This window comes from Mustela putorius, unplaced genomic scaffold (genome assembly GCF_011764305.1).
Source record: "Mustela putorius furo isolate JIRA1106 unplaced genomic scaffold, ASM1176430v1.1 tig00004007_pilon_pilon_pilon, whole genome shotgun sequence".
Classification (NCBI taxonomy): Eukaryota; Metazoa; Chordata; class Mammalia; order Carnivora; family Mustelidae; genus Mustela; species Mustela putorius.
Genome location: NW_025422145.1, coordinates 6,232,622 through 6,256,256, shown reverse-complemented (window position 1 = coordinate 6,256,256; position 23,635 = coordinate 6,232,622). Strand labels below are relative to the sequence as shown.

The following is a 23,635-nucleotide window of genomic DNA, read 5'->3' as shown; positions in this document are numbered from 1 at the left end:
TCACTTCCTCCCATTCACACCAAACATGCCTTCACACTTACGGAAATCAGGTTAAATGAGATTGGCTCCACTGGTGTTCATGGTCATCCTTCCAGGGGCATCTCCCCACATCTGGACCCCCCCCATCCTGTACAATGGCAACCCTCCTCTCTGGTCAGGTCAGTCTGCAGAGGGCCCATCTTTTACCCCTCTTGCTCCTCTAGTCCCACAAGCTTCTTTCCACCTGCTCATACCATTTCTCTAAGCTTTAGCACAGAACACTCCTGCGTTCTGCCAAACCAATTAATTGTCCCCTACCAGACATATTCTGCCTCCCAGGTCAGGATAATTGCTTCCTTCTTGAAGGCCTTGTGGCACAAATTCTGTCTGTGATAATCGTATCTGTCCGAAAAGCCAAACCGTGAGATCCCTGGGGAAAGAGTGCTGGGCCTGGAGTCTGATGCTGAATGGGCATGGGTGGACCCTTCAATGGGAAGCCTCAGTCTCCTTCTTTGACAAATGGGGACATTTCATCACAGGGTTATTGAGAAGAATGAGCTTGATAAGGCACTAGGCAAATGTAAAGACTCCTTTCTGGCCCTAAAACACGCTCTTAATAAGTAACTGAGCTAATTTGATCGCTGGGACAAAATCATATCCCGAAGGTAAAGCAGAAGTTTAATCTCTGGGTAAAATTTTACATCAGTATATTGCAAAAAAACAAAAACAAAAAAGGAAAGTTCTGATCTGTAGGGGAACACACTCTTTCAAATCTAAAGCACTTGCTTATTTTAAGATTCAATTCTAATAAATCAACTGGTTTTTAGAAACCGACAGAATCAGAATGGTTAATCCTAACATCTAAAAAATGAAATCTTTAGACATTCTAGTCAATCAGTTAATATTGGGCAAAAAAGATAACAGAAATGAACACAACAGAAAGACAACAGACTCATTCCGGTTTCTTTAAATTCTGACCAATCTTCCAAACCAAAATCAAGTAGAATAAATTCACCCTACATATTAAGAAATGTTTCGTGGCTAAAAATTAGAGGAGGTCAATGTCAGCCCTCTTCCCACTCATGTGAACAGGAGGGGGGCACGGGGCCCAGGAGTGTGCACCTGTCTACACGCACAGTACTGCTGCACGTCCATGTATACATATGCACACGTGTACACACAGTAATGGAAGGAAGGGAAACGTGAATTCTGAGTCTTCAAGGAAAGCCTAAACTCAACGTTTCAAAATGAGTATCGGGCGGACCAACTGCAGGGGTCCTCCGTGCACAACTCCCCAGAGTAAGGGTTTACTCTTGTTGACAGCTTCACAGCTGTGGTTTCTCAAGCGCCTTCGTAACTGGGATGAAGGAGTCTCATCTTCAAGAGAATGGGCATTGCAATTTTCAAGCACTGTGGCCAAAGCAAGCCCATAAAAAATACAAAGCAAATAATCTCATTTGCAAGGTTATGTTCACTTCTCTCTGCCACAGAAACGAAGACCGTAAGAATCAGCAACTTCAGCGGATGGTACAAAGCAACAGAAATTGTAAAAAACTAGCCAATCACAACACAAGGAGCACGCAAAGTCTATTTCAAGTGTTATTTTTCAAATATTGATAATACCATTAACGGTCTGTATTTAATTTCTGAAAACTGGCAGGTTTGAGAACAAAACTTAAATATTTCAGACAAGAAAGTGCATATTCACACACAAGGACCTTTCTAGGTCCGGGCCCACAGTTTGCTCAGCAGCAAATAAACCCAGGGCCCACCGCCAGGCGGACAACACTGTCCCGCCCTCGCACACCTGTGAGGCTCTCAGATGAGCCGGCAGGGCACGCAGGCCGAAGCCCTGCCTGCCAGGTACGAAGCCCATACACAGGCTGTGCCTCTTCACTCGGATGCTCTCCAACATGTGAAGGTCTTCCTCCCCCAGTGGCCTACTGGTCCACTCCTGGATGCTTAAGTAGCCCTCAGGGGAGCGCTCACAGGAGTGCAACTGCCCGAGCATAACTGGTCAGTCAGGTGAACTCGGGACCCATGACAGGAGAGGACGCCTGTGTGACCTCCGCTGCTACCACTCTGCCGTCTGCTCCACCAGTCCAAGTCCTTCCCTTGGACCTCTAATTTACTGTTCCCTCCTCCTGGAGCCCTTCCTCGAAATTTCCTCAGGGCTGGGTCACACACAGGCTTCACTGGAAGTTTCTTTCCTCAGAGAGGGCTTCCCTCTCTTCTAAAACAGTTCTACCGTCCCTCCCTGCCCTTGTGCCTACCACATCACCCTCCTTGATTTTCCTTTGGGCGCTGATCTGAAATGATCTTGTACATTAGTTTCCTAAAACTGCCCTAACAAATTACCTCGAACTTGGCCTCGATCAACAAATCTGTTCTCACAGTTCTAGAAGCTAGCAGTCTGAAATCAGGAGATGCAGCAGGGCCGTGCTCTCTGCGGAGGCTCTGAGGAAGAACCCTTCCTTGCCTCCTCCCCAGCTTTTGGTGGCCCCAGACAGCTTGTGGCTGCATCCCTCCCGTGTCTGCCCGCAGTGTCACATGGCCTTCTGGCCTGTGTCTCTGTGTCCTCTTCTCTTCGTCTACAGAACCAGTTACTGGGTTTAGGACCCACTCTAAGTCTAGGATGCTTTCATCTCGAGATCCTTAACTAACGACACCTGTCAGGACCCTATTTCCAAATAAGGCCAATTCTGAGGTTCCTGGCAGCTAAGAATTTTGGGGGGACACAACTCAACTCCCTGCACCTTGTCTGTGCTGCAGTCTGGTCTTCATTTCGGTGTTTACCTCCAGGAAGCAGAGGGTCTCTCTAGTTCCTCACTACATAGCTGCTTCAGACAGTACCTGCCACTGAGCAGGCACAAAACAAACATTTGTTAACAAGTGACAGAATGGAGACAAAAAGATAAATGACACAAAGCTCCTCCTACAATTTAGCAAAAATAAAACATGAGGAGTACCGGCTTACAACCTGACCCAGTTTGCGTGCTTTTAATTCCATTCTGTGGGGGACAGTATATTCAGCACCTGCTCTAATGAGGGGGCTGGAAATGGGCTATTTATAGGAAGCCAGCAAAACCTCATCAGCATAAAATATTTCTCTGCTAAGTGAATACCATTCGCAGCATGGGTTGAATTTTAGCAGATGGTATATACACCCTCTAGTGGCCAGAAGAACAGTGAGCTTGGGGTGTTTCTACTCAACGGCACTTGAAGTGTTTCTGTTAATAAACACCTAGAAAATTCAAAACGGTCTGATTCACAGTGCTCTAAAACTATGAGTTGGCAAAGGCAGAGCAGACTTTCACTAACAAACAAAAGGATAACAACAGGTGCCATTCTACATTCCGCATTCTACTAGGTTTTTCTCCAAATGGCTGAGGTTTTCTATCACTTGGCAATTTTCCTAAGCCCCTGCTTTCCCCTCCAAAAGATTCCCAAGATTCTTCCCCATCCCACTTTAATTTAAAACAATGTGGTTTTAACCGCTAAGAATAAGAATAAGGATTAATGGATGTATGCAGAATCACGGATCTTATGTGGATAAGTTACAGAAAATTCATGGTAAGAATTAGAAACTATTTTAGCTACAAATACAAGATAAATGTTCTAAATAATACTGTTGGCATTTGGTGGGTATGTTACAAGGCACAAATCAGATAATTCTGTCAAGTGCTTTAAAAATAAAAATAAAACATTATTGATATAGAAGCTACTGATATCTAAGTCAAATAACTAAAAAAATACTAAAATGACAAGTCATAGAACTCGTGGCTTTGCAAGTGACATTTTCATCACTGAATGCTATTTTCTGCCTACTCAACTCGACATTCACCAAAATAACAATGACCGTGGCATGTTTGTCTGTGTTGTCCACAAGTAATAAACGACACTTTCCTGTCTGTATCTTAAATAGGACTTCAAGCTCTTCTTCTCCCTCTGCAGTATCCACTGGCAAGTTTAGTTTAGTTTTTAGCTGCATTCACTATGAGGCAAGTATGATTTTATTTGTTTACTTACTTTCTTTGTCTTTTTTTTTTTTTACTACTTACTTACTTTTAAAGAATCTCTACACCCACCATGGTGCTCAAATTTATTTTTAAAGAATTTTTTATTAATTTATTTTTATTCATTTATTTATTTATTTATTAATGATTTTTATTTTATTATTTTATTTATTTATTATGATTATTTATTTATTTATTTATTATTTTTAAATTTATATTAAAGAATTATTTATTTTTAAAGAATCTCTACACCCACCATGGTGCTCAAAACACCCGAGATCAACAGGCATATGCTCTACTGATTGGGCCGGCCAGGTGCCCCAAAGCAGGTATGATTTCAGTGCACCTCTGAGAAGAAAAATCTAGACCTTACCCTGCCTCGATACTGTGATTATCACACATAGAACACCCAATCAATAACAGGAAATGGTGAAACCCTGCTGCTTTAACAGAAGGTCAACAGCCATTGGCCCTATCCTCGATTACTATTTATTCTTAAAAACCGTTCCTAAAAATGAAGGGGGAAAAGTTACAGTCAAATTAAGAAGCCAACACCTTCAAAATTTTTCTATCCTGAAAGAGAAAGGCTGAAAAATGACATAAAATAGTTAAATGCCCAAAGTTTTAACTTCTAGATCTACAGTGAGGTTTCAACTCCAAGACCTTAAACATTTCTTCAGATACAAGCGAGAATTTGGGGAGCCAGAAGCCCTGGGCTACAGGCCAGTCTGCACTGAGGGTTAATTACACCCCTGATGTCCCCCACCTTCTTACTCTGTTCAGAAGGACCCATCATTTCTACCTTGCACGGCTATTAGGAAGATCAGAAGCAGAACCACGTGAACACTGGAGGGCACTTTTGCAGTGCGGTTTACACATTCTTTGTTGGCTAATAATGAGTAAAGTATGCTGGAATTTACAGAAACAAATATTTACAATATTCGCCCTGCAATGTATTTCTGTGATACTCCATAAATCAAAGGCAAAATCATTTTCCTAAAAATTGCATCTGGGCTCAGTCAGTGTCATCTTCTACATATAGAAAACTAGAGTTAATGATGAGCAAATGGGTTTGGGCAGGTTTGAGAGAGCAAGTCAAATACAATGTTTTACAGTGGTTTACACATTTTACTGCTTTAGGTAATTCAATAACAAATCATCTAAAAGAAGTTTTTGGAAGAATTCATCTGCAGGACTTAAAAAAAATTCAAACCAAGATAAAATTAGAGCATTTTTATTTAAAACAGCAACATAAGCATATGTACATATATGGTCAGGATACACATAGTAAAATAAAAATTTATGTTAAAAGTTATTACTTTCAGATATCATCACTTCCCAAGTAATTAACACTAATGGCACAATTTTATGATGGTCCAAACTGCTCATGAATAAGTGGATTAGAGACAAATTAATTTACAATTAATCAGTATAGTTTTTTTAATGAGGGGACAATTACCAAATGCATTTCCTCAAGGTGTCACAAACACACCTAGAGACATAAGCAAAAAGCAGTGCCATTCTAACAAACCTCAAAAGTGCCACAAAAACATGAAATCATTACTTTAGCCCAATTCTGGCAAACTTAAATTTAAATACACTTGATATTGAAATCCCTATTTAAAAAACATATAAATTAGGAGATAAGGCTCTTGATCAAAAGGTGTACCTTCTATAGTAAGATTTCTTTGAATTAGCAAGATCCTCAACGTATTTAGGAAGCATGTTTCGCAGGAAGGGGCAGTAACAATTTGATTATAAGGATGAACATCACAGACAGCTCTATTGATGACCATACAACTCATTCCTGTCTCTAGTTCCCCAAAGATAACACTCCAGGATTTTCCAGTCAAGGCACTGCCTGATTTTCATATTCTCTCTGCCACTGTGATGAGCAGAAAAGCTTGCAACAATGAGGCTGTGGCATTCTGTGTGCTGCAAAAAAGATGTGTTTGTACTAACACCTGTGAAGCATCTTCCTAAGGCCTCATTTGGGAGAACAGTAATTTACAAAAGAGTTTCTCAAATGAGGCTACTTGTCCTCCAAGGGGATATCTGGCAATGCCTGGCTATTTTTGGTTGTCACAGCTAGGGGTGGGGATGCTACTGGTATCCAGTAGGTGGTGGCCAAGAATGTTACCGAACATTCTGCAAAGTATGGGACAGCCCCCACCTCCAAAGAACTACCTAACTCCCAACATCCGTAATGCTGAGGTTGGGAAACCTTAATTCAGAGGAATGTCCAGAAGCATACTGTGCTCTAGAGTGGGGCCTCCAGAAATTCCTTTACCTCTCCTCTTTATTCGACTCTCAAAGCCGTGGTGGTGGCTTCATTTCTGGATCCAAAATTTCGCCATTATGCTACCTTACAGAGAGTGTGCACGAAACCGAGACCATCTAGGCAGTGTCGGTATGTTTCACAAGATGAAGGGTTTCATAAGAGCCACGCTGGGCTTGCCTCCCAAGTTCTTTCACCATTAATCAAATATTGTCTCTTGTCAACCAGACAATTTCATCTCAGTGAGAAGCAGCCCCGTGAAAAATAATACTAACATGATAAAAGCTATCTACCACTTCAGGAAGAAACCTTCTAAAGGTTGACAGGCCATACAGGGTCCCATCTTGGCCGCACCCTCTTGGTCCTATTTTCAAGGCAGTCTAAACATTGCTGCGCATCATTTTAACTCAGCGGGCCACCGAAACACAACCTTCAGTAATGTGAGTTACTGTGAGAGAGATGGGAACTCAGTGTCAAACTCGGAGCATCATCTCTGAAAGCACCGCTGACAAGAAGATTCAGAAAATGCAGAGGCTGAAGGTAGGAAACCAGCCTTGCTGCTCAGTCATAAAGGGGAACTCGCCTCTCTCCTGCAGGCCCAACCACAGAGACACTACGGAGGCCATAAACAAAACAAGATCAGAAAGAACTCTGATACGGACGTTAACGTGCATTGTCTCAAAAAAAAAAAAAAAAACTTGCCCAACCAATAACTGACGAACCTTCTTCTTCCTGCCTCTTTCCACCTCTAAACCTCACGGAAGCCAAAACAGTCAGGAGGGATTACATAAGCCAATTCCCTACATTCAGAGATGAGAAATCTGTGCAAAACTCAGAAGTCAGAGACTTGACTACGTCAGGGCTAATATCCAGGCCCCCAAAGTCCTAGTCGAATCTTACCCTGCTAAGACCTGGCTCAGAACTCTGGATACAAATCTCCAACAGGGCTAAAAAGAAAACTGAAGTTGCCCCTCAGTGCTCTTATTATAAGGCTAAATGATCTTAATTTTTTCCCATACGTTTCTTTGAAAGGGTAAACACATAATATACAGTGTTTATTGATGTGGCATTGCTCCTCTGCCATTTCTCCCTTTATTTTTGTTTTAGGAAAAACTGAGTGAAAATGTAATGAAAAAAATAGAGGGTTTCAAGTAAAACTAGGCACAGTGCCCCACAGAACTCCCTACAGAGCACACCTGAAGGAAGACCTCTTCGTCCCTGCAGGTCATTTTTTATCATCTTAATTATAAAACAAAATATTTCTTATAGAAGTAGGGAGCTCCAGCAAGCACTGTGTACATGTCAAGTTCTCTCAATAGCGCTAAAAATCCAGGATTTTCCTGTCATGCCATTTCTGTGGATAAGTTTTCCTGTATTGGGACAATATCCCGTAGGCATTTTCATGTCTTATTCAATCCCTGTCTATAGATAAAGGCACAGAGGCTTAAAGGGTTAAGCAGCCCATAGGCCACACAGCTAACAAGTGACAAAGTTCAGTGTCCAAGTCCTGATTCTTCATCATTCTGCCTCACCGCCTCTGCGACCCCGTCGTCTACGCAAACCTACATGAACACGCACTTACCACACAACTACTGCAGCTAAGAGTTAAATACCCTGTTCCAGTCCCCTGATGCCACGCAGGTGAGTGATCTGGCCCACACCACAGAAGGAGTCAGTGTTGCCAAAGGGACCAGGCCCAGGCCCCCAGGGTGGTTCCCAGCTGCCAGCTTGTCCCAGTAGAACGAGAGACAAGCCTGTGAAGGGCACAGAAATCCATCCTGTATCCACGTAAAAGGAAGGACACATTCACTCTAATGCACACTTGAGAACTTACAAGCAGGATAACTAGACAGTGACACTGCTGCTTAGAGAACCTACGTACAGTTAACACACAGTGTTTCTAACATGGCTGAAAAGCTGTAAATGATGTCCCAGTAACAGAAATTCATGTCCGATCTGCATAAACTCTCCCTAGTGCAAAAGGTAAAATCAGTGAGGTCCGGGATCATAAGGTTTATGTCTCAGGTACCTACAATCCTGTGTCTAAGGATCATTTTTACATGCTGTACCCAAGTACAACTTACTCTCGCACCATTGAGTTTTTCTGTGGAACTGTACTTATAATTTATTTAGATTATTTTAAGCTTTACACTGGCCTCTCCTTAATAAGTGATCCTGAACACACACTGAAGATCCTATAAAAATAACTTATCAGGAGATGAAGCTGGTGATGGGAAAGCAGCAGAGAAGCCATGTTAGGAATCTTTCCATTAATAAGACCTGGAAAGGGTTATGCACTTTATAATAAACAGAAGGGAACATATTCCCAGTTTTTTTTAAAGCTAAACTACAGTGGACAAGTAGAACCAACTATTCCGTAGTACCATAAAGCATCAAATAAAATTTTTAGGAATCTGCAGATGCATATAACCTGTAAGTTAACTCTTACATGCTCTAAGCTCATCATAAGACAGACTGAAAGTCTTGGAAATTCCCAAACAAAAAATTCACAAGGTTTTACAAGTGTTCTATTCTCTTCAAACTCACTTGGCCAAACCAGCCCTATGATCAAGTATCTCAAAAAGCATTTAATTGGGGCTTATCTCTAATGTGATCTTTTCATCGCTGTAAATCAGGAGGTATAAAAAACCCTTCCAATATACACAATCCAACACAACCCAGTGAAACCTTGGGGATGGGAGGAGATATGAAAGACAGGTACCTCGTAGTTTGAGAGAAAATCTAGTAACTCTGATTGAGATGGGATGTAGAGAAGTGGTTTCATCACCCGGCGGACAAACTTCTCAATGTAAACAGCACTCATGGGGCCTTTGTATTCGATTGGTCCAAAACTAGTACCAAAAAAATAAAAATAAAAAAATAAAAATAATACACCATGCATTAAACCTGTAACGTATAACTGAAATCATCAACCACAAGACGATCCTGACTGCTTCACAGGGGAGTAGCCTTCTGTGTCCCAGGAGGTGAACGGAGAGCCTGAGAATAGGATCTCGGGTGCCAGGTGGCACAAGCAGCCACGACTCTCCTGTGAGCTTAATTCAACTGCAAACTGAATTTCAAAGAACATTCATCCTAGCCTCTGGGGGGAAAAGAAAAATTCTCATAATAATATTTCTTTAAAAAAACAAAACCAAACAGAAAGATGATCCTGGCAACTGACCAAACGCTAAGGGAGTCCAGGATCTTAACTATATAATCGATGGCGGTGGGGGAAGGAGTGGCAGACTTTCTTTTGCACATCATTCTGAAAGAAAAAACAAGCTGAGCAATTGGCCCCTGGCCTACTAACATGTACCTATTAATATTCCCACAGGCACTTACACAAAGGATCACTAAATAACCTGAAACCCATTCAAAACTTTACTTTAACAAAAAAAGATTATGGGAAGGGACAAAGTTAGGAACCTGCAAAAATGATCTTATTTCCCTTCCAGGTGTGCTTAAGGATACACAGGAATATGATTTACATTGCTAAGAAATAAGACCGACTTTCAGTGACCCTCCTAGTAAGCTAATCAGAATCCTCACATGGCTTTCTTCAGTCTTGCACAATGTAGTCGCTGCTCAAATACAACTGAATGGAATGTGGCAGGGTGGCGGAGTAAGGTGAAATTTAGTAACTCCATTACCATCCTTTCGTCTAAACAGAAACGGACATTAAGCTTCCTGTTAATAGCAACAATAAACAGAGCACAGTAAAGAAGTACATAAATGCTGTGATCCCAACACTATATGCTAACATAAACACACACACACACACACACACACACACACACATAATGGGATGAGATATACACAATTCTTCTGGGTGCACTGAAAATATGATGCCAAACAAAAGAATATTAGCATGAAAAAAGTAAAAATAGCGCTCTACATGCACAGCTGGAAGACAGAGTTAACAACTAGATCAATTCAAGACTTACATAAGTTTAAAAACTTACCACCACCACCAACCCCATCAGCCACCAACAATTTTTAATTTAAAGGAAGAAATCAAGGAGCACCTGGGTGGCTCAATGGGTTAAGCGTCTACCTTTGGTCAGGTCATGATCCCAGGGTTCTGGGATCAAGCCCCACATCGGGTTCCCTGCTCGATGGGGAGCCTGCCTCTCTGCCTACTTGCGATCGCTCTGTGTCCAATAAATAAATAAAATCTTAAAAAAAAATAAAGGAAGAAATCAAAAAATCATCTGATAATTTATTTTGTTCAGCAAAAAGGAGGCAACAAATCTGGAAATGTCATCTACTCAGGCAAGCAGCCTCCTGGGGTGTCATTAGAAGGATCCCAGTGACTGGTAGAAGTTGAGATCTCTAGAATGTAGGTGTAGGACACATTTCACCAACACACCACAGTCACGACCATAGGACAAGCTGATCCAGGGCTGCTGAGCCTTGTAACAGAGTGTTAGAAGAAACCACTACCTGCCTCAGAACCTTTTATAAACTTTCTCTGTGAGTGGTTATCAATACGAGCAAAAAAAAAAAAAAAAATGGAATCTACTTAAAAGCAATACAGAAGTCTATTAATTTCTCTAAGCAGCCACTAGTAAGTAAGCCATTACAAATACAGCAACAACAACAAAAACACACAGACGGGGGTTCCTGGGTGGTTCAGTGGGTGAAAGCCTCTGCCTTCGGCTTGGGTCATGATCCCAGGGTCCTGAGATCAAGCCCCGCATCGGGCTCTCTGCTCAACAGGGAGCCTGCTTCCCCCTCTCTCTCTCTGCCTGCCTCTCTGCCTACTTATTGCTGTCTGTCGAATAAATAAATAAAATCTTTAAAAAAATAAAGCTTTAAAAAAAAAAAAACACAGGGCGCCTGGGTGGCTCAGTGGGTTAAGCCGCTGCCTTCAGCTCAGGTCCTGGGATGGAGTCCCGCATCGGGCTCTCTGCTCGGCGGGGAGCCTGCTTCCTCCTCTCTCTCTCTCTGCCTGCCTCTCTGCCGACTTGTGATCTCTCTCTGTCAAACAGATAAATAAAATCTTAAAAAAAAAAAAAAAAAAAAACAAAAAACCACAAAGACAGCAATGGTCTGTCTGCCCCGTGATGAGGTTGAGGGGTCACACTGGTAAGCACAATCAATCAAAAGAACCTCAACACCACTGAATGGTCTTAAAAGAGTTTAGTTAAAGAAACGCACTCATTCATATGTGTTATGGATAAAACAGAGATTCTTAAATAGGATATAAAAAAGCTACCTTTCAGGTATCTCTGTGCCTTAACACTTGCTTGTTTTTGGTACACTGGGAATGGAGGATACTGAAATGAGTATTAAGAGGTCTGAACAAACTGAAAAAGTAAAACCTAATGGGCAAAGATGAGGGGTGAGCACTTTGAGGAGACTATCAACCTCAAACTTCTCATCTGTGAAATGAGAAGAATGGACTAGATGTTTCTAAGGTTCCTTGCACATCCTTTCAATCTTTCCATAAATCTAAAAAACAAACAGTATAAGACAATATACTGCAGAGCCATATAACCCAAAAAGATATTCTGTACTTGATTCAAGGGAACTTTCCTGATTTTAATATCACATCAAATCAGGCCCACGTCTGGGCAGTGGCTCGGTTACTTACAGTGGCAGCCTATACTAGGCACCCGTGCCCTATTTCCTATCTCCAAATACTGTCTATTTCCAAGAAGAGAACTGCAGGGACCTTCGTAAGAAGCTTATTTATCCCATTACAGAGCACAGAGCTTCTGCATCTGCAAGTGCAACAGTTCACACTCTGAGAAGTACTCTTGTATCTAGAAAGGACGTTGAAAGTGGAGATGGAGTGACAAAGTGCATTTCTGCTCAAATATTACTTAACAGCTCTTGAGAAACAATACTGCATGCCACACAACATTTTATGTTAGAAACATGAGGCGTGATGGAACGTGACAGATAACCCACAAATGAGAGGTTGATGTTTCTTACAAACCCTCATTGATCAAGGCCTAGGAAGTTCAGAGGGAGGGAAAAAATTAAGCATAAAGAGTAAAGATCTTGCTAATGAAACATTCTTTAACCATTTACCTTCATTAACAAACTTCATGCCAATTACATTGAACAAAGTCCAAAGTCTCATCTGTCTTCAAAATTCTCCAAGTCCGATTTCAGACATTACTTAACACTCACAGCACGGTCTGGGCAGGATTCCAAAATCAAACACCAATATTTCTGAAGCATAATAACCTGGCTCCTTAAGTGGGATAAAGACCAAAGGCAGCCTCTTGTCACTTCAGGCTAGGTGAGTGCACATGGGAACAACATTTATGAAAACCTTTTAGGTTTTCAAACCCTTTGGATTTCAGGATTATGGGCAAAGGACCATGGACTCGTAGTTAATTTTCTTCCCAGCTGAAAAGGTGCTAAAATTCCTTCCCGGCTAGGTATGTTGCCAGGTAACAGGATAAGGACCTTTGTGCATACAGTAAAATACTTCAGAACGTCTGAAATGTATAGCCACACAAAGGGGCAGGGGGCACTCTCAAAAACAATGCCATACATTGTAATGGTATGAAAAGATGTTCACACAAGCAAGAAAAAGCAGTTTAGGAAATACTATTACTACACAATCCCATTTTTTTTTTATTTAAAAAAGAGGGTAGATCTGTATAGTCAGAAGAGGATATATCGGAAAATACATAACGATTGTGTACTGCTGATAAAATACCCAGATCCTTTTATTTTTGCTTATCTGTATTTTCTCCATTTCCTACAGTGAATATTTAATACTTTAAAACAGAAAAAAAATTCACTTTGGAAATTTACTGGAATTAGAAAACTAATTCAAATTCTTACCTCCGATGATACAGATATATCACAGGGAAATAAAAGAAGTGCTTCTGTTTTCTGCATTTCCCCTGGTTCCACCAACAGTTAATTGCCACAAACAACACCTGCAGAGCCAAAAAAGGTTTCAAATGACTATGAATAACAACTGAAAAACTACCAAGATTTTAAAGATAAAAATCACAGAAATGGAACTGTTCTCCGAAACAGAAAGCAAGAAAAAAAAAATTATCGCCCATATTCAAAGAAGGTCATCATCTACCATCACAATAAACAAGACAGACTCTTATCTATGGTGTCTAGCTAGGAGTCCAGTATTTTACAGTCTAGTCCAAGAGGGAAATGATTTGCTTTGAACTCTAAAGGGAATGAGCACGAGTGAGCTTTTTCTAAGCATGATTACACTAAAACTCAATGGAAAGCTATCTTTTGATAGTTAAACTGAGCACGGGAAAAAGGAAAAAATGTTAGCTGCAAATAAAACATCACAAATATCAAAGATCATTTTTTTTTAGATTTTTTTTTTAAGATTCTTATTTATTTGACAGACAGAGATCACAAGGAGGCAGAGAGGCAGGCAGAGAGAGAGAGGAGGAAGTAGGCTCCCCACTGAGCAGAGAGCCTGATGTGGGGCTCGATCCCAGGACCCTGATATCATGACCTGAGCCGAAGGCAGAGGCTTAACCCACTGAGCCACCCAGGTGCCCCTCAAAGGACCATTTTTAATGACCACACTAAAAACCAGTAAGATAAGCTATGCTCTAAAATGTAGTATTAAGCAGCAAAAATACAAACTAAACACCTATTTACAGGTAGATGATGAAGTATTTAAGGAGAAGTGTCCCTAAGGAGAAGTGTCCCTATGTCTCCAATCGACTCTGAAATGTACCCCAAACCAGATGGGTCATTGCTTAGAGGAGCACTTTTCCACTTCGGCACTACTGCCACCTCAGCCTTCCACTATTACAGGGCTTTCCATAGATTTGTTTTTGTTGTGAGGGGCCGTCCTACACACTGGATGGAGGCTTTAGCAGTATTCCTGGCCTGTACCCCCTGCACGCTAGCAGCTACCCCACCTCAAGTACTGATCCCCGAGAACAGCTCCAAGCACTGCCAAAAATCCCCTGGGGGAAAAAACTTCCTCTAGGTGAGAACCACTGACTAGAGGAATAGTAAGAGGAATAAATGACAATAAAATGTCAGTAACAGGGGCGCCTGGGTGGCTCAGTGGGTTAAGCCTCTGCCTTAGGCTCAGGTCATGGTCCCAGGGTCCCAGGACCGAGCCCCCACATCCGGCTCTCTGCAGAGCAGGGAGCCTACTTCCCCCTCTCTCTCTCTCTGCCTGCCTCTCTGCCTACTTGTGATCTCTGTCTAATAAATAAATAAAATCTTTAAAAAAAAAAAAAGTCAATCACATTTAATTCACAGGTACATACAAAATTCCTTTACCTTTGCTATGTGGAAACATTTTCATAATACTACTGAAAGAATATGAAGACTACAAATGAAGTCACCTTCAGAGGCCTTCCTTCCACGCTGGAAACAGCAATATTGCTCAAAACTCAGAGCTCCTTTTAGAGTCCATTTATGAGAATAGAAAACAACAATATCTTTACTTAAGGTGACATCTCATTTTTTTACTCAAAAATAGGGCACAATCAACCATGTTTGCTAATTTTACTAAAGCCACGTGGCTCAAAAGGTTTTTGCCTGTTTCCAAAAATAAACCCTCTCCTTTTCCCTAGTGAGAACACAGAGTAATAAGCACTCAATTTGGAAGAAGCTGAAAAAAAAAATTTGAAAAAAGCAGTGCCCGTTAGCTGTGGACGGCACTATAACCTTCACCACTTATCCTGTGATCCTTGGCCAACCGCCCCACCATCTAGGTCTGAGGTCCTGCTTCCAAGAACAGGGATGCCAGCACCAGCGTGCAGAGCTGTGATGAGAAACAGCACAGGCCCTGGCACACCAGAACACAGCTCCTGTAAACACTCATGAGGACACGGCCGCTTCAGCTGACAATAAGGCAACAAGTGACTGACTCCTGCCCTAAACACAGTAGACTCCCTCCTTGCTTGCTCCCCCATGTTCTCTTAATTCAGAAGACCTGGGGAATGCCTGAGGAATGAAGTGGTGACATCTATTATGCTAACCTACTGTTTGCCTCCCAGTGCTCCACTGGAGTTCCTGCTTCCTCCCTCGAAGTGTCTGCCAGTTTGGTTATTATTAGCCCTTTTTTTCTTTTTTTTCAAGTTAGCTCTACTGCCCAACGTAAGGCTTGTACCCACAACCCTAAGGTCGAGGGTCACAGGCTTTCCCAAACTGAGCCAGCGTGACGCCCCTATTGCTAGCCATTTTAAGGGGGAGGGGAGTAAAGGGAGCACAGGGAACTGATCGATCCCATGGGTCCAAAGTTGGAACACAAAATATCAACCCCCTCAGAACCAATGTCCTAGGCAATGAAGAGTTCTAATGAAGAGCCAGATTTAAACAGTACTTTGCACCACATTCAAGGATCTATAATGGTTCAAAAGGCTTTGCTAGGTTGGGCAGAAAGCCTCACCAGCATTTATAACATTGTTTTTAAGAAAAACCTACCCAGAGTTCCAAAGAAATTTCTGGAACTCAGCTGCCTGCATCAGTTACCTCAGATGAGTGGTTTCAGCAGCAGCATTTTAGAAATCTGTGGGATGCTCTTCTGGTTGTTGCAGTGACTGGGAAGCTACAGGGCATGGGGTGGGCAGGCACTGTGCGAGACAGCCCACAATGCTCGAAGTGCTCTGCACAGGAAAGAGTTGTGCACAGTACCCCCAGAGCAGTCTGAAATGTCCTGCCGAACAATGAGGCTGGGGAAAACTTGTCTGTTATTATTCTAACCCAGGACCTAATTCCATTTTATTTTTTTTTTAAGATTTTATTTATTTATTTGACAGAGATCACAAGTAGGCGGAGAGGCAGGCAGAGAGAGGAGGAAGCAGGCTCCCCGCTGAGAAGGGAGCCCGATGTGGGGCTCGATCCAGGACCCTGGGATCATGACCTGAGCCGAAGGCAGAGGCTTTAACCCACTGAGCCACCCAGGCGCCCCCCTAATTCCATTTTAAATGGGAATCGAAAGCATGTTTTTGGTATGCACCGAATTTCTTGGGAAGGCAACTCTTACGTAAACCTAAATACAGAAAATACTTTTTTGGTTCTAGTCTTTACTAAGAGCTGTCCACCATTCAGGAAACTCAAATCAGTGAGAGCAGTGTCCCTGCAGTACCTGAGTCTCTACCACAACGCATTAGGACCTATTCTGCCTAAGCATTTACATCCTGAAACACACATGACCTGATGACATGCTACTTTTGATTTCCCCCACCTTTATAATTAATGGATTGACTCTTTTGCAATTATATGCGTACAGAAGTTTTATATCTATGAATTACTTTTCAGGACAGCAAAAGTCACCTCATAATGTATGTGTTTTATAAAAGGCAACTAGGATCCACTGGGTTGAAAACCACTGCCATACAGATGACTCATCGCCCATCCCTCTGGCCTAGCACAAAGGTATAGCTTCATTAAGTACTCGATGCATATAGCTCTGGTCCGTGTGTTTTTAATACAGCAACATGTTCCACTGTAGTCATGACACATAAATGAGTCTTACAACAGAGTGCCTGGCTGGCTTAGTCTGACTCTTGGTTTCGGCTCAGGCCATGACCTCAGGTGGTGAGAGCCAGCCTTACATCAGGCTTCATGCTGGGCATGGAGCCTGCTTAGGATTCTCTCTCTGCCCCTCCCTATCCCTACCCCAACCCCATGTTCGTGCATGCAGACGCGCACTCTCTCTAATAAATGATATGAACGTTAAAAAAAAAGAAAAAGAAAAGAAGTCATCAACAAATATCAAACAGAAATTCAACTAGGCTTTTCAGCACTGAAACCAAAAAGCATGGCACCCTGAGATGAACTGATCTGCATCTGAAGGAAACACAGAATCTGCTCCCTCTCCGGTCTCTAACCATTACCCTCACCATCAGAAATCTTTTTTCTTTACAAAAGGCTTTACCATTTATAAAGTGAGGCTCCTGGCCTTCAGCCTGGCTCAATCAGACAGCGGGGTGAGGGGTATCTGTGGGAGCAACCAGCCCGGCATACAGGGCAAACAGTCACCCGAGGGCAGGCGGAGGGTCAGCATTACCTGGTCGGAAAGCTGGTTCGCTGCCTGCTCAATCTCTGACCTGGCAGCGATGGACTGGCCACACCACGGGGCGTAGAAGAACAGCAGCGCCACCTCCGAGTCCCGGCGAACATACTCTGCATAGTCCAGCTGCCCCTGGAAGAGGTCAAGAACCGGCGACCTCGAGGAGAAAAAGCTGACAGGTGGCTTTGCTGGTATTATCACATCTTTTGCTCGACTAAAAAAGAGCAAACACAAACAAGATTGCTAAGTTTATCTTCTTCTAACAACAGTTCTACGTGGAGGGAGGATGCAGCTTAAAAGAAATAACTCTTGAATAAGAAAATGGAGTTCCCAAAATATCACCCTGGAGTAAAAACCAGGCTGTGCTCAGGCAGTACTTAGCTGAGAAAATGCAATACATGAATACTGTGTTGAAAACAACTCTCTAATACTGTCTCCCCAGGTTGGGGCGGGAAGGCAGCAGACAGCAGAGGAGAAGGATTCTTTGAAGAATCCATGTCCTTGCCTCCTACACCCAAAACACCCCACCCTCATCTCTCTGCAGCCTGGCTCTCCACAGGAGCTGCTGGTCTCCAGGGCTTCGGAATAACCAGTAAGCTTGCTCAGAACTAAGGGGAGGGAGCCCTCACGGCTACCACTAACATTTCTATGGAAATTCTTACCATCGACTCAACTTTGCAAAAACATTACGCTTATGAGCTGGAGTTGGCCTGTACTTATACAGGACATTCAGGCACAAGTAATGAATAATAAGGTAGATTTCTCCAGATATATATTGGGAAGCCACTAAAATGGAGTTGGGAGGCCAGAAGGGGGAGCCAACACTTCTCCATGTCAATTACATGAAAAAATGATCAATTACAAACTATAAGGGAGAATCTTCAACAGGAGGATTACAAGCCCCAACTGGAAAAGATGTGTAACAACTCCTACAAAAACACTGATGACTTCAACAATCAGCCACTGAAAAACTGTCATCCCCCCAAACTCCTGCATCTCTCCAATGGACTTTCACTCACAACCACCCCCTCCCATCTTCCTCCTTCTCTGTAAAAGAATGTTGTTCTCATTTTCCTGTGGGACTTGCCTATGGTTTGCCGTAGCCTGCATGTCCTGGATTGCAATTCTCTGCTATTCCTGAATAAACCCATTTTTCTGGTAAAATAATTAACTGTTTAATTTTTAAGGTTAACAATGTCATGATCCAGAGGTTATTAAGATGACTAACAAAGTAGCAGCCCATTTTACCTGGAAAACAGTCTGCCTGCATACCTGAAGTTCCCAAAAGGGAGAGATCAAGAGAAGATAGAAAAGAATGAATAAGTGGTCTGAAGTCACAAAGTGGCCACTATGTCTCCCATCAAGACAAAAACATCTTGGCTGAGACTGCATCCCAACAGGTGAAATGAGCTTAATGAACACCTTGAGCTGTTCACACATCTGCACTAACATGGCATAAAACTGTTGCAGTAGTTTAGCCAAGAAACCAATAGAATAAAAACAGAGACTCTAGAAAATATTCAATTAATCCAAAAGGCAGAAAAGAACCAAGGAAGGAACAAAAACCGGAAGGTACAAATAAAACAAATAGCCAGAAGGCAGGATTACACCCAACAATATCAATCATTACATTAAATATAAAAGGACTAAACCACTCAGTTAAGAGGAAGAGAATACCAGACTGGATAGTGAAGCAAGACTTACCAAATGCTTTCTAAAAGAGACCCAATTTACACATAAAGACATAGAAAGGATTAAAGCATAAGGATGGGAAAAGGTAAATTATCTAAATAGTATGCATAAGGAAGCTAGTGTGACTCATTAAGTGAGAAAATAAACTGCTATATATTCTTATAATTAAATATTTCTCAAGAATAAAGAACTGATACATACTATAACGGGATGAGTTTCAAAATAACTACACTGAAGAAGCCAGACAATAAAGAATACAGATAAAATGAATGTATCTATGTAAAATTCCAAAACAGACAAAACTAATCTATAACAAAATAATCACATCAGTGCCTGTCTAGAGTGGGGACTGGGGCAAGGAGACTGGCTGCAGAGGGGTACTGAGGAAACTTTCTGGGGAGAAGAAAACATTCTCTGTCTTCACTGAAAGGAAACGGGTGGTTAAATTTTATCAAAAATCATCAACCTGCACACATAAAATGTGTAATTTAACTGAATGTAAAATATGTCACCATGAAGCTGATAAGAAAACATCTTGGCTGGTGTGTCTCCTCCTCTGACAACTCTACCCAAAGATGAGACCTCATTTTTTAATCTCAGCTCCCTGTTGGTTGTTTTTCTACCCCTTACCACAATTAGCAACTTACTTATTTTACCTATGATCTATTTACTTTACCACAGCATTAACTCCCTGAGGGCAAGAACCCTATCTTTTTCACTGTTAGATCCTCATTGTTTATGGTTCCTGGTCCTCTGAAGTTCAATAATTTGTGAAACCAACAAACTGACCCTCCTATCTCACCTGAACATATGCAAAGGCAGATTTAATATAAACCCACACAGACAGACATAATTAAGAACACTCAGAATCTACGTGTCAGAGGCCCATTTGCTTTACTAGGGATGACCCTAAAGGCCACATCATTATGTTCTATGCTCACATATGTGATCAAACAAACCTGACATGCTGGCTTCTCAGAATACAACAAGGTAGCAGGAAGGAAGAACAAGAAGGAAAGTGCTGCCAGCTCTGAGATATCCAGTAGACAGATAGGTATTTAGAACCAAAAAGGAAAATGTAAACACCCAAGACCCAACCTCCTCTAAGAGGAGTGGGTCATTTAGCATAAAGGAAAGAATCCCATGCCCTCCTCTGCATCTAGAAGGTGTTAGCTTCCTGAATTAAGACAGACTTAAATACGTTGCTTCCCTATTTTAACCCAAAACTATTAATATCATAAAGTAGCAGTACCGAAAGAGCCAATCTCCTACTTATCCACTCAAACTACCATTTTAACACTGCAATCAGGGAGCTCTGTCTATGCAAAAGATCTCCAGAACCTGAAAAACTGAGTCACTTATGCAGTAATTCAAAAAATGTTCACTGAGCAAAAGGGAGTACGCTTCAGAAACTGCCCTGCAGGCACCAAGGTGACAGCAGCAAGCAAGAACACCATAATGTTCTCAGGGGGTTACTTTCTCAAGGAAGAAAACAGGCAAACAACCGAACACGTACACAACAAACCAAAACCCACAAAAGGATCACCGCTAAGTGGAGAATTTAACAGGGTGATGTGACAGGGGATCTTTTAAAGCAGAGAGATGACAGGCAGCCATGCAGAGAGATGAGGAAAGTCGTGTGTGACACGTTATTAAAAGCTCCAAAACTCCCCCTTTCGAGATGATTCTCCCCCAATCAAACTGCATGTTGAGTGTGAAATAACACAATCTGAGGGAAAATGTAGATCTGTGACAGCGGAAGCATAACAATGCACTTAGTATTACTGCTCTGCATGTTCAGAGCTGTTCCTAAAGTACACTGGCCAGATAAAATACGTGGCCCATGGAAAAGCAAATATTAACCAGGGAAAAGAAACACCTGCCTCTGCCCCACCAGAAACATTCACAAGTTTCCCTTTAACTCTTCAACTTGCTACAAGTTTTTGAGAAACTCAATCTAGACCAAAGATTTCTGCAGCTTTGAACGCTCAGTCTGAGGTTTGAGAAACTCAAGAACTGGTTGCAAGGGCTGGTTACAACTCCCAATTTTCCTGTGAAATGCATACCCTACACCTCCTTCTGAAGCAGCTCTGAATTCACAAAATGCAATAAAGCAAAATGAATATATGCGCCATACATATATAGATACACACAACTTTTTCCCTCCAAAATCAGGGTGAAAGCAAAGGGAGGAGGATGCCATCAAAGAGATTCAATGCCTAGAAAGGCAGGTAAAATAAAGATTAAAGGTCCCAAACTGCACAATTATTGCGTCTCTACTCCAAATTAACCTCTTTTATATTATCTGGTTTGAACTCAGCTAAGCAACCAACACCGAAGATGGCTGTCCCTTATTTTAGGCCCGGAGCTATTAATAAAAATAACATTTTGGAAAAAATCCTATTGTCCTCATTAATGCAACAATCTTTTTTTTTTTTTTAAGATTTTATTTATTTGACAGAGATCACAGGTAGGCAGAGAGGCAGGCAGAGAGAGAGAGGAAGGGAAGCAGGCTCCCTGCCAAGCAGAGAGCCCAATTCGGGGCTCGATCCCAGGACCCTGGGATCATGACCTGAGCCGAAGGCAGAGGCCTTAACCCACTGAGCCACCCAGGCGCCCCTAATGCAACAATCTTAAAAAGTAAAACAGAGGGGTGTCTGGGTGGTTCAGTGGGTTAAAGTCTCTGCCTTCGGCTCAGGTCATGATCCCAGGGCCCTGGGATCGAGCCCCACTTTGGGCTCTCTGCTCAGCAGGGAGCCTGCTTCCTCCTCTCTCTCTGCCTCCCTCTCTGCCTACTTGTGATCTCTGTCTGTCAATTAAATAAATAAATAAAATCTTCAAAAAAAAAAAAAAAAGTAAAACAGAAAAAGGGGGCCAGAAAGGTTCAAGCCTGTAACAGTATCATGACATCATTCAATCAAGTAGGAGTAAAAAATCAATCTCAGTCTACTGAAAGACTGTTCATATCTGCCAGGGGCACAGAAAGAAGAGGGACAGGCAGGCTCACTCCTATTCCGAAGCCGGCAGGGATCTTGCTCTGCCTGCTCCAACAACTGGATTTACACTCCTCCTCCTTCCGCAAATCTCAAAGGAATTTCTTAGCTTTTTAAAGCCATATTCTTTCAGAACAAACACGAAGCATTATTTCTATCGGTGAACAAACAGACGTCAGTAAGCCCTGGAGTGGGGCTTACTGTGCCAAGGATGAACAACCGTGCTGGTTCCTGGCAAGTGATCAATGACAGTTATCCTAATTCTTTTCTCTTTCCACTAAAATTCCCAAACCTCTGACACCTCTCTGACAACAGAAGCCACACACTACGCCCGGTGAAAATGTTCCAAGTTGCAATCTTCCTCTTGGCTAATACTAATACACCAGTCAGCTGCAACAGAGACTTATAAATTGGGGAGTCCCAGAAGATACACTGAGGACTTGAGGGACCAAAAGTACTCCCGAAGTTTAAAGAACATGCTGTATGTGGGTACCTTCCCCCAAAAAGGCACAGTAACTTTAATTTTTTTTTTTTCCTGTTCACTAAGCTCCAGCCTACCCAGGTCTTCTTTGCACTTCCAGGAAAACACCCGCCTCCCCCAGCCTTTGCACTTCTGGCTCCCTCTACCCTGGACACTCTACCCCCGATCTTGATCTTCCGGGCGCTGGGCCCTTCCTCCTCCTGGGGTGAGCTTCCTCTGTCGCTTGGTCACCAAGGCCTTTCTGCCCCACCCTCAACCCTTCTATCCCGGCAGCATTTACAGAAGTCCTTTAAAATTACAGTAAGTTGTTTACTGAAGCCTGTCCCACCCTCTGGAAAGGGGGGGGTGGGGTGGATTTCTATCTTCAACGCTCCCCCGGGGGAGTGTTGCCCACCATAGCACGTGTGGATAAATAATCGTTAGATGGACGCGGGCACGGATTCTCGAAGGGGTCTGGGACTCTTTTACAGTCGTGAATCTCATCACACCCGAGGCATAAGGGAAACAAGATGGGTGTTAAAATGAGGGTCCCGCAGCCTGGGCACAAGTGACAGGTGCGCCCCTCCATTACGCCCCAACAGGTGCTCAGAACCTGGCCCACTAACTTCGGTGCTAAAAGGGGACGAAGGAAGGGTCCCGAGCGGCACCCGAAAACCTCGCCTGGCCGCCGGCTGGCGGCCCGGGAGAAAGTGGCGGGCACGGCCGCAGGCAGAGCAGGGTCCGGTCGGTGGCTCCAGGGGAAGCCAGGCCCCACTGCCCCCGCGAAGGCCTCTCCAGCCCCGGACCCTGCGGGCCCCGAGCCGGCCCTGCGCCGCCGGCAGGGGCCCCGGGGCTGCGGGCCGCCTCACCTGCAGGTAAACTTGAGGGCGATGAGCAGCGCGCAGCCGAGCGCCACGGCCCCGCAGAGCAGCTCGGGCCGCCGGCGCGCCATGAGGGAAGCGCCGCGCAGTCCGCGGCGGAGCCGGCCCGCCGAGGACGCTCCAGCCGGGACCGGGCTGAGGGAGCCGGAGCCCGCGGGGCCGCCGCCGCCGCCACCCTCGTCCTCGGCGTCGTCGCTGCTGCTGCTGCTGTTGCCGCCGCCGCGGCCTCCGCATTCCGACATTACATGCTCCCTGTCGCCGGCTTTATACCGCCGCCGCCGCCGCTTCGGGCCCGAGGGCCCGGCCCGGCCCGCCGCTCCCCAATCCCGCAGCCCCGCGCGCCCGC

The 23,635-nt window shown here is 43.3% G+C and overlaps 1 protein-coding gene across 3 annotated transcripts in view; it reads right to left on the bottom strand.

Annotated features, from left to right (window-relative positions):
• Positions 1–23,635, bottom strand: part of TXNDC11 (thioredoxin domain containing 11) — a 60,624-nt gene extending 36,989 nt beyond the window's left edge. The window contains exons 1-4 of one of the 3 annotated variants that reach the window (XM_045072150.1): positions 23,278–23,635; positions 17,261–17,477; positions 13,084–13,181; positions 8,996–9,125 (exon numbers count right to left, since the gene is read on the bottom strand). In XM_045072150.1, coding sequence (XP_044928085.1) covers positions 8,996–9,125; positions 13,084–13,181; positions 17,261–17,477; positions 23,278–23,531 — 699 coding nt within the window. In that variant the 5' untranslated portion in view covers positions 23,532–23,635. Of the gene's footprint in view, positions 1–8,995; positions 9,126–13,083; positions 13,182–17,260; positions 17,478–23,277 lie in introns of those variants that run through there. The other 2 variants (XM_045072149.1, XM_013055139.2) reach the window with 2 other exon arrangements.